Raw genomic sequence first — 11,998 nt, forward strand, 5'->3', positions numbered from 1 at the left:
TTGAAAGAGAAAAGTGTAGAGAGCGCACTTGACAATTGAATGTTGAAAGAGCTCAAGACAATCGCGTGAAATGTTTTTTGATCTGTTTTTGGTCAAGTGTGAGCAAACACGGCATCCATCTAGCGTACAGCTTGTTTATGCCCAAATGTTCGTGCAAAATATTGCACATGCATTTTGAGACTGCTAACTTATTTACTGTCACTTGTTGATTTATAAAAACAATTTTATTCACTTTTTCTACATTTCTGGTGTAAAAATTTCAGAAGGCATCCATGTGTGGTTCATCACTAGTGTGTGTTCGACCCATCTTAATCTCTCTGACCCAGTATTTAATTGTTATATTTGATGGAAAGATTAATAATCCTAATGTTGTATCAAGCTCTTCTTTAATTTACTTTACACTTAAGCCTTTCAGAAAAAAAGTGTTTAATCACTGCACGAATTTCCAGTTTTCCATTTTCCAAAAAAGTGCCTTAATTCTCCATTTTGATGGACTATAATTACTCTACTAACTGATGCAGCTACTTTAAACTGTTACATTAAACCAATGTAAAAGGAATTCTGCAACGCCTTCAAGAAATTAAGCGTACTAATGCCATCTCTGTAAGTGGTCCGGAACTTCTCACCCCACCTTAAGTTTGAATAGAATGCTAGTACGTTAATTTCAACTTCACAGTCATTGATTTTGATTTTTCATGTAAAAAATTAAGTAATGTTGATTTTTTACTCTAGATGAGGCATATTAGATCTGGAGGGTTGAACTAGGAGAAAAATCTACCCCAAGCAACAGACTATTGGAAAGGGTCCGTGAAGATGTGTGGATTAATGTATGAAGCTCTACAAAAATTTCTTGTTGCTAATTTTTTTATTAACAAATTATTGTAAAAAAATTGTGTTTCTTTTCAGTCTTCTTTTGGTTTTTCTTTAACAGATCGGTTATTTATTAAAATAGTGAAACGCTTTTGGCTGGCACCATTGAAAAGCTGAGAAAATTCTAAATAATTTGGTAAACCACTTTTTTCTATGACCTGTATATTTGGCAGTATTTAATATACAAAAAACCGCTCACTAAGTATGTGTGCAAGCTTTGCGACTGCTGCAGCAGTATATCTTTATGTGTTGCATGTGCCATAAACAAATGCCCTTAACTTTTGATCCATTAAAGATATTTGAGAAATTCAAAATGGCACATTTAATTAACTAATAATCAAGACAGTTAATCCTATTTTGAATGTTTAAATTCCTGGTTTTCTTGTTTAAGTGCGAAATTTTCCAATCTGTTGATTTAAGCCCTTTACTTATAAATAGATTTTGAAAAACTAAAAAGTCACTATTTGCAAGGTTACATATTTAGAAGCCTTATCTACAACTTTACAAAGTTTTAAATGAAATTATCATTTTATAACAATTTATTATAAAATCTCCAAAATGTTAGAAATTTGTTGTAATCTCCAAAAATATATTTTCATCTTTTTGGAGATTATCTTTACTTTTTTCTAATAAAACTCACTAATAAATTAAAGTTTTACTAAAACCAATTCCACCATCTGAAAGTATGTATTTTATCACTTTATTTTAACTGCTAAATAATTTAAAAATTACAATACGTAGCGTATTGTAATATGTTAAAAAGGAAATTCTTAAATCAGCAGAAGCGAACTTAGGCGGAATAAAGAGAACTGGTAGAAAACCTTGGGTTTCAGACGATATATTGCAGCTGATGGATGAACGTAGAAAATATAAGAATGCTAGTGATGAAGAAAGTAAAAGGAACTATCGGCAATTAAGAAATGCTATAAACAGGAAGTGCAAACTGGCGAAAGAAGAGTGGATTATAGAAAAGTGTTCAGAAGTGGAAAGAGAAATGAACATTGGTAAAATAGACGGAGCATACAGGAAAGTTAAGGAAAATTTTGGGGTACATAAATTAAAATCTAATAATGTGTTAAACAAAGATGGTACACCTATATATAATACGAAAGGTAAAGTCGATAGATGGGTGGAATATAATTGAAGAGTTATACGGAGGAAATGAATTAGAAAATGGTTTTATAGAGGAAGAAGAGGAAGTTGAGGAGGATGAAATGGGAGAAACAATACTGAGATCTGAATTTAAGAGAGCATTAAAAGATTTAAATGGCAGAAAGGCTCCTGGAATAGACGGAATACCTGTAGAATTACTGCGCAGTGCAGGGGAGGAGGCGATTGATAGATTATACAAACTGGTGTGTAATATTTATGAAAAAGGGGAATTTCCATCAGACTTCAAAAAAAGTGTTATAGTAATGATACCAAAGAAATCAGGGGCAGATAAATGTGAAGAATACAGAACAATTAGTTTAACTAGTCATGCATCAAAAATCTTAACTAGAATTCTATACAGAAGAATTGAAAGGAGAGTGGAGGAAGTGTTAGGAGAAGACCAATTTGGTTTCAGGAAAAGTATAGGGACAAGGGAAGCAATTTTAGGCCTCAGATTAATAGTAGAAGGAAGATTAAAGAAAAACAAACCAACATACTTGGCGTTTATAGACCTAGAAAAGGCATTCGATAACGTAGACTGGAATAAAATGTTCAGCATTTTAAAAAAATTAGGGTTCAAATACAGAGATAGAAGAACAATTGCTAACATGTACAGGAACCAAACAGCAACAGTAGCAATTGAAGAACATAAGAAAGAAGCCATAATAAGAAAGGGAGTCCGACAAGGATGTTCTCTATCTCCGTTACTTTTTAATCTTTAACTAGCAGTTAATGATGTTAAAGAACAATTTAGATTCGGAGTAACAGTACAAGGTGAAAAGATAAAGATGCTACGATTTGCTGATGATATAGTAATTCTAGCCGAGAATAAAAAGGATTTAGAAGAAACAATGAACGGCAGAGATGAAGTCTTACGCAAGAACTATCGCATGAAAATAAACAAGAACAAAACAAAAGTAATGAAATGTAGTAGAAATAACAAAGATGGACCACTGAATGTGAAAATAGGAGGAGAAAAGATTATGGAGGTAGAAGAATTTTGTTATTTGGGAAGTAGAATTACTAAAGATGGACGAAGCAGGAGCGATATAAAATGCCGAATAGCACAAGCTAAACGAGCCTTCAGTAAGAAATATAAGTTGTTTACATCAAAAATTAATTTAAATGTCAGGAAAAGATTTTTGAAAGTGTATGTTTGGAGTGTCGCTTTATATGGAAGTGAAACTTGGACAATCGGAGTATCTGAGAAGAAAAGGTTAGAAGCTTTTGAAATGTGGTGCTATAGGAGAATGTTAAAAATCAGATGGGTGGATAAAGTGACAAATGAGGAGGTATTGCGGCAAATAGATGAAGAAAGAAGCATTTGGAAAAATATAGTTAAAAGAAGAGACAGACTTATAGGCCACATACTAAGGCATCCTGGAATAGTCGCTTTAATTTTGGAAGGACAGGTAGAAGGGAAAAATTGTGTAGGCAGGCCACGTTTGGAATATGTAAAACAAATTGTTAGGGATGTAGGATGTAGAGGGTATACTGAAATGAAACGACTAGCACTAGATAGGGAATCTTGGAGAGCTGCATCAAACCAGTCAAATGACTGAAGACAAAAAAAAAAAAAAAAAAAAAAAAAATACGTAGCGGTTGGTTTTTCTAATTGGGGAAGACGTGAAATGCATTTTTCTTATAAGAGACAACTGAAAATTTACTATAAAGAAAACAATAATAGCCTATAGATATATCCCTTATAGAACTTGTAGATAATGGCCTTAAGAAGAAATTACAGTAGCGACTAGTTTTTCTAAATTTGTTTGTATAGGGCTTAAATCAATAAATTGTAAAATTTCACACGTAAACAAGAAAACAGGGAATTCAAACATTTGAAATGCTTTCAGATATGATTAATTAATTGTCTTCACTGTTAGTTACATGCCAGTTTGAATTTATTAAATATGATTAATGGATCAAAAGTTGTGGCATTGTTTATGGCAGCATGACTCAAGTATATACTGCTGCAATAGTTGTGTGCTCATGCACTTACTTAATGAACAGCTCTTTGTTTATTAAATACTGCTGAATCTACTGTCATAGAAAAAAGTGCTAACTAGCAAAATTGTGTAGAATTTTCTCAGCTTTCCAATGTTGTATGCAGCTTTTCACTATTTTAATAAAGCTGGGAAAAAAACATTTTTTTACAATAATTTGTTAATAAAAGAAATTACCATCAAGATATTTTTATACAATTTCATAAGTTAATGCACACACACATATACACATACACACACACACACTCACACTCACACTCACACCTACACCTACACCTTTAAAAAAATTAAACTGGGAAGCCTTAAATTAACTTCCCATTAAAAAATACTTAAAATTGCTTTATGGATTGCAAACATCTGGTAATATGCTCAAGAAGAGATTCCCTCAGTTGCTGAAAAAATTTTAATTACATCATTTAACTGTTCTTTAGTTCTGTGTTCAAGTTAGAAATACTGGTAGTAAAGAAGGTAGAAAGTTTTTCTACCTTGTTTTTCTTCTCATGTTTTTCTTTTGAGATAAAATAAAAGAATGAGATCAAAGTTTAATTTTGTTAAAAAAAGAAGTAATTTAAGGTTTTAAGTACATTATTTTTAACAATTTTTCATTAGGATATTAGTAGTGGTTTTATTAATGTTTGACCTAATAATGTTACAAACTGGATCAGGAAAACTGATAATTTTGAAATTACTGTCACCAATGTTAAAAAACGTTTTTGTAAGTTTTATTGTTAAAAATTAAAAGTGTGTACCACATGCCATTAATGGTTAAAATAACAATTAAATTTTTTTTTTGTTTCATCTGACATCTACAAGTTTTCAATGAAACTGGGTTGGTTGTTGACCTTTTCCATCATTTATTCATAGAATTGCCACTGCACTAAATGGTCCATTGGCTTAACTGCTGTGCAGTCTACACTTTCTGTGGATGAAATTGTAATTTCTGGGGGAGTATTTGTTGAATGGTTGTTCAGCTGAGGTGCAAAGTTGATGCTTGTTTATGAGCAGAATTTCAAGGGTTTCTTGTAACAAAGCCTGAACAGCTTCAATATTCTTTAGGATTTGCTAAGTTTGTGAAGCTCTTAAAGTTTCTTTTTTACGCATATACTCAAAATATAGGTTTTTTCTGAACCCATGTACTCAAAATTCTCAACTCATTTTTTACTGCATGGCAAGAATATAATTATATCTTTTTATGGTTATTGAATAAATTTTTAGTATTAAAAAAAATATTTTACTTATTTCAGGTAAAGAAATTTGTACTTTGGCTGAGAGAACTTGAAAGTACTGAAGAATCTTCAGAAAGTGATTAACCATATGTGTAGGATTTTTCATGGAGATGGTGAATGAATTTTTAAAATATATATACTTGCTTTATTTAGATATTTATGTTAATTATGAGGCGTGGTTCAAAAGTAAGAGCCAGTGAGTTATGAGTAGCGATTGACAACCTTGATTGGTTTATGCATACTAGCTTTAAGTGGTTTGTTGGGCATGTAACTGTCACATTGCCTTCAGTTCATTGTTGTTTGCCTTTGTGAGTGTGTTAAAATGAGTACAGTAATAACAAATTCCACCAGTTGTGAAGTTTGATCAGCGAATAGATTTCCAAATCCAAGAGTACATAATGCTCTACTCCACTATGCTGGCTGTATTCTGAGACCAAAAAGATATTTGATTGATTTCATGGAACTTGGAACAGCCGTCAAATCACAAGAAACACTTTCTAAACTGTGTCATGCCATTTAAAACCAACAATAGGAAATGCTGAGATCAGGAATTGTTCTTTATTGATAACAGACATCCACACGTACTGCATCCACAACAAAAACAATTCAAAAATTAGGATGGGAGATTTTTTATTATCCCCGTAAGATTTGATAAAAAAAATACAATGAATTCTCAAAAAATCCTTATTTACTCATCAATATTAATTTTGTCACCTTCAAAGTACTCCTTTTCAGATGTAATATATTTGTACAAGTGCTTTTTCCAATCTTTGAAGCACCTCTGGAACATAATTTCTGGTATGGCATTTAGCTCTTTCAGCGATTCTGTCTTTATCTCTTCAATATTGGCAAAACGTCATCTTTCATCATTCTTTTCAGCTTGGGGAATAGGAAGAAGTCATGGGGAATCATATCCAGTGGTTTTGCTGGGAGATCCAGGGTGCGCATCATCTTCAAGGACATTTGGAAACATTTATACTGCTTGTTTTATTCATAAAAAAATTTCCAAAAGCAATGTTCAACATTTCCAATACTATGCTGCATTTATTACATTCATAAAGCAAAATTTAATGCAAATTCTTTGTTCAGTTTTTTCCAAAAGTTAAAAATCTTTAACCATACCAAAACATATGTAACCTTTTTGACAGCTAAAGAAAAGATTGTGACAATTGGACTAATACAACCTGAGAAATTTAAAAATTCCATGTATTTTTTTATCAAACCTTGTACAGTTCTGATCTCACCTCCAGTGACTTCCACTTCTTCCTACACCTCAAAAACTGGCTTGCGTCTCAACGATTGAGGAAAGTGAAGAGTTGAAAATCTTGCTGCAAAAGTGGGTACAATCCCAGACGGTGGATTTTTTTTATGCAGTGGTTTTGAAGAAGCTTGTTTCACAATATCAGAATTGTTTATATTAATATCATTAACCTTCAACTGGTAAGGTGACATCATAATGACGGCATGCATCTGGTCGCTATGTGATTACCCCCACCCTTGATTACATAATGAAAGGTGCTTTGCAGTAGCTGGTTATTTTTTAATTATAGTTAGATTGCCGTGCCCTGAGAATTTTATAGTGTTTGATTTTTCTCAGTCGAGTGTCCGACATCAAACTCATGTGTGCTCACCATATGTAAGTACAATATCTCATGGTTCATGTCAGAATGAGTATATGTGCTACCCATGTGAGAGCCAAGTCTCCCACCTGGCTCTTGCTAAAAATAAGGATTTTATAGGGCTTAGTAGTCCCTTGCTATTTTTTTTTTTTTTTGATTTAACAGTGATGAAGTTGTCATCATCAAGTATTTTTTCTTCCAATGCAGATGGAAGATGTTATAACCAAATCGCATAAACATTGGTTTGACAACTTTAGAAATTCCTGGCAACACTTGATAGTCTTGAGCAAACTGTGGAGATTTCTATTATCCAGAAACAACATCTCCACAGATCTCTTGAGAAAATCAATCTCCTCTCAACCTCACCAAGTCAAGGTAGTTGTCGGCTTGCAGTCATACAGCCAGTCAGTCATTATTGTAAATCAGCTGATTTCGAAGTCAAGCGTTCTAAGATTCAAATCATAGTAAAGGCAAGGCGCTTGTGATGGGGAGTAGATGTATAGCTGTAAGTAGAGGAAAAAGCAACTTGCTAGAATATCTCTGCTACACTTTTATACTTATTTGAATAGTAGATCATGGACACTGGTGTTCTTGGTGATCTCAGAAATGGCCAACCTGAGATTGTACTACACTACACTTCATTTACATTCATACACATAATCCTCATTCATCCTGAAGTAATACCTTCAGGATGAAGGTGATTCATCTGAAATAATACCTTATGGTGGTTCCTGAGGCTAAAAAGAGAAAGTCGTACAGCCAAAGCCTCATTTTTCCTTAATGTTGATCTTATAACCTTGATCAAGGTCATATCATCACTCCTTCATGTCAGAAATCTTCAAGTGTCAGTATTCCATTTTAAAGTTCTATCACGAATTCCTCAAACTACTTGACTGTGTCTGAAATTAAATGCACAAAAACTGGACCAGAACTCCAAAATAGTGAAGGTAAGTGAAGATTGGCGTCTGACACCAAATTCTATCATGAAAATCGCTCCATCAAATTTTGTCATCTCCACCAAAATCTGTCATGTCATTCACCTCCATCAAATTCTGTGACCTAAATCTGTCATCAAGATCATCTCCACCAAATTCTATCATGAAGTACCTGTCAAATTTCTGCTGTGCAACTGGAAAATAAATTTGCTCCTGGATCAACATACAAAAATTTGACCTCTTTCTCTGGTAATGCCTGGGTGGAGCATAACTGTTCGCTTCTTCACAGAGGTTTGTGCACGCACAGACTGTGCATTTTCCTGAGATCAGGTCCTTTCTCCTATTACTGCTTCCTAATACTCGGGATACCTGAAAATTTGAATGTAAAGGTTTTAGGGGTCAATTTTAAGGGGGTTTATAACCCATACTCAAATCGGGCCATCTGAAATTGACGGTGGGTTATTAAATGGTTTTCTAAAGTAAAAAGAATCAAGAATATTTGTATTTCTCGGGGTCAGGAAATAAATGGATTATTAAATACAGAGGATGAATTATATAGAAAAACAGTATGTGTGTTGCAGTCGATTTAAGGACATAATGCAATGTGAGATCGTATACCTTTTTTTAACTAAGAAATAGAAAAAAGACTGGATGGTTTTCTCTCATATGAGAGAAAACTTTACTAAGGGTGATGAACCTGTCTATAACTATGCAACAAAATGAAATATGTAATATAGAAAAAAACTTTTTCTCTTAGTCTGAGATCTATCCTCAGACTAGATGTTATTGTCTCGTTAAAAGATTGATTCTAGCTACAAATAAACAAATATTTACATATTGTTGCCTTTTTTTTTTTTACTGCTTCAGAGTGCAAATATTATGCTGATTTTATTTTGCACAAGATGTTAAAATGTTTCTCTTCAAGCAATGTTAATGGATCACTGACCAACATGAGTTTTTTTCCAAAGAAAAAATTTAATTTTCTAACGATAAAAAGTTCACAACATTACTGGGTAAAAAGAGAAAATACTGAAAAGTAATTTCACATGTGTTTGTGTGTTATTTTGGTTATTGAGATTTTTGTTTCTGATTTGTCTTTATTGACTTATTTTTTGTAAAAATATCAATAAATATATTAAAATGACTGTTTACTTTGATATGATTATGCATATACAATTAAATTATTACTTACTTTTCTTAATTTCTGTAATTATTGAAGCTCATTCAGAATTGTGTTTTCTCTATTTTGTGAAATAGAGAATTTAACAATGAAGCAAGAATAATGCATTACCAATTGCTTGCTATTTGATGAATCGCAGATTATTTTTCTATTTACAGCCACTTCCTTTATGTTGTGTGAGCTCTGCCTAATTCAACTGATACTGGCTGATAAATGAAATCTCTGTTCCTGTGTCATGGAATAGTAGCAATAACCTTTACTACTTTCTGCTGGTGGGCACACTACCTTGTTATCATTGGCCACCTGTCTTTCCTTTTCTGTGATTTTGAATTTTATAAGAGTATTTATTACCCAAGGTAAAATAACATATTTATAAGGTTTCTGATACAACTTCCCTCATGTGGCTTAGACTTAAAACATGTAGGAATATATACATTTTTTTTAACAATTTTTGGTACATTATATAAAATTGTAGCAATATGAGGATCTTCTTGTAGTATGTTATAAAAACATGTTATATTACTACAAATAATTTACCGCTTCGGTTTAAAATGACTATTTTAGGATTAACAACTAATAGTAAGATATAGTGCATACGATGAAAATAAAATCTTGCTTGCATGAGATAGACAGTTGGTGTGGGCATTACATTACTCTTTTATAGAATTTAGTTTTAAAATATGAACTGCATTATGAGATGCAATTAATAAAAACTTATTGTCAAAACACCTTTTTAATAGATCTAGTGCAATTATACAATTTTCATTCATGACTGGCAAATTTTTAATAATAGCTAAGGCTTCGTCCTTCAAGGAAGAATGTAGATAGTGCAGTTTTTGTAAGTTACTTAAATCATTATGTATTAAATTTCTAAATAAACTATAATAATGTAGCCAGTCAAGAACATTTTCTCTGAAAAATGGTAAATAAATCTTGCTTAGTTGCTGTAATTACATTGACTTCTAGATCAATTGCAGTTAGTTTGATATTATTATTTATCAACAATTGCAACTTACATTCAAAGCTGCATACTCGTCTTCAACTTTTACACGATCTAAACAAATATCCTAATCATATTCCATTTCAAGTTGCATTTGAATGACATCATATTTGCCTTGCAACTCAAGACGGTTTCTTATTTAATTCATAAGACATGACTATCAACTTGAGAGACATTATATTTTTCAATGAATGTACTGATTCTTGTTAAAGAGGATTTAATTGATCCTCTCTGTCTTATTTGTTTTTTGTTCATTATAAAATTGGTAATCTTAATTAACAATGTTAAATATAAATTATGAATTAAATAAGAAATAATTAAATGAAATTACTTAATGGTAATGAAGAAATAAGTTGTAGGCTTGTTTTGAGTAGTTGGCAACTTGAATAAATTCTTTTTTGATTAAACATAAATTAACATATTGAAGATTTGTAAAATATAATCTGGATTCTCTGTGAATTGAAAAATGCCACAATAAAAATAAACCTCATATTATGCATGGCACGGAGGATCGAAAAAAATGTTTGAATAGCTATCCCATAAGGCACCTTTCATTATTCTGAACTTTATGGCGCTGCATCGTTTATATCCAAAGAGTCAAGTTACATGTATCAGTGTTTGAATTAGACTAACAATACAGTATAAAAAGGTAATATGTAGTAAAAATCAACTGGTGAACTCGTCAACTGAAATAAGAAATGAATATGCTTTTATGAAATAAGAAGAAGAAGCAGTTAGTTTGTTTGCCATCAAATAAGGAGGAAACAAAAAATTATACTAAACAAGCACTACTACATGCTAGAAAATAAAGTGAAACCCAGAATAAGAAAAGAATGTCCTGATTCTCTCCCAAAAGACGTAATATTCTCTTGTATGATAACTTCTGCCCTCATTCTGCCCAAAAGGTACAGAAAGCTATTCAAAAGTTGGATCAGAAGCCACATTCATTTTACTGACTGTAAAATGAAAGATATAAGCAGGAGGAGATGCCATGGTAAATGTATAAAGGTGTGCGTAGAAGCATGAAGAGAATACTGGTAGAGATGGAAGAGAAATTATGGCTGAAGTAATGCATTATTGCATTATATTGCATATATACCTGCTGATTGATGAAAACTACCTGATACTGATGCTGAAGAAAGAAACGGTCTTACCTTGAAACTAAATACATACACGCAGCATACAGATTACCAATGGTATGGAGTAGTACAAGGATAGATGATGTTCATCACCATAATCATATATGCATGATAATGGTAGAGAAATTAATGCTCGTAAGTTAAGTACATAGTTAAACGTGTAGTATGTAACTAAAGGTATAAAGAGTTTATGTAAATCATGCATTAACTAAAGGTACAAAGAAGTTATCAAACTTTACTTATTTAAGAATGCTCAGCATAATTCTTTGAATGAAAAGAATGTTAAACTGTTTCAGGATGCTCTTGTGTTTCTAGCCTTTAAAATATTTGTAACCCATTCTTCTACTAGTTTCTCCATTTGATGTAATCCATTCATAATGTTTAATCTGTAATTAGTGTTAAAAAGGCAACTTCAGTTACCTCAGAATTCAGAATTAGGTTAAAACATGTATTTTATGTTTCAGATTTGTGGCTACATTGGTAGCAGAAATAGATGACCTCATGATGTTATGGATTTCCTAATGATGTGCTGCACTATATTGTGCTAATGAGTTGGAGTTATACTTTCTCATGCTGGTAGAATAATAATGCAATTTATGTTGTATTGTTTGTAAATAATTTTTAAATAAATTATATTAAAAAATGTATTTTTTTGGTGTTTTCTTTTTGAATTAAAATTTTTCTTAAATGTAATTAATGCAGAGATTATTGGTTATGATGTAAATGTGTGATAAAATCTACATCCATAATAATGCAAGTGTTTTAATATTCACAACACAATTGCTCTTATAATTATGTATAAAATTTATGTTTAAGATTAACATGGAAAAGTTATCTGATCTACTCAGATTTCATTCACACTATATAACATGAT

The 11,998-nt window shown here is 31.8% G+C and overlaps 1 protein-coding gene across 1 annotated transcript in view; it reads left to right on the forward strand.

Annotated features, from left to right (window-relative positions):
- eIF2Bepsilon (eukaryotic translation initiation factor 2B subunit epsilon) overlaps positions 1-11,771 on the forward strand; it is an 80,275-nt gene extending 68,504 nt beyond the window's left edge. The window contains exons 13-14 of the mRNA XM_075357192.1: positions 5,270-5,364; positions 11,589-11,771. Of these exons, the coding sequence (XP_075213307.1) occupies positions 5,270-5,335 (66 nt within the window). The 3' untranslated portion in view covers positions 5,336-5,364; positions 11,589-11,771. The remainder of the gene's footprint in view (positions 1-5,269; positions 5,365-11,588) is intronic.
- Positions 11,772-11,998: the final 227 nt, after the last annotated feature.

Source organism: Lycorma delicatula, chromosome 2, assembly GCF_047948215.1.
Source record: "Lycorma delicatula isolate Av1 chromosome 2, ASM4794821v1, whole genome shotgun sequence".
Lineage (NCBI taxonomy): Eukaryota > Metazoa > Arthropoda > Insecta > Hemiptera > Fulgoridae > Lycorma > Lycorma delicatula.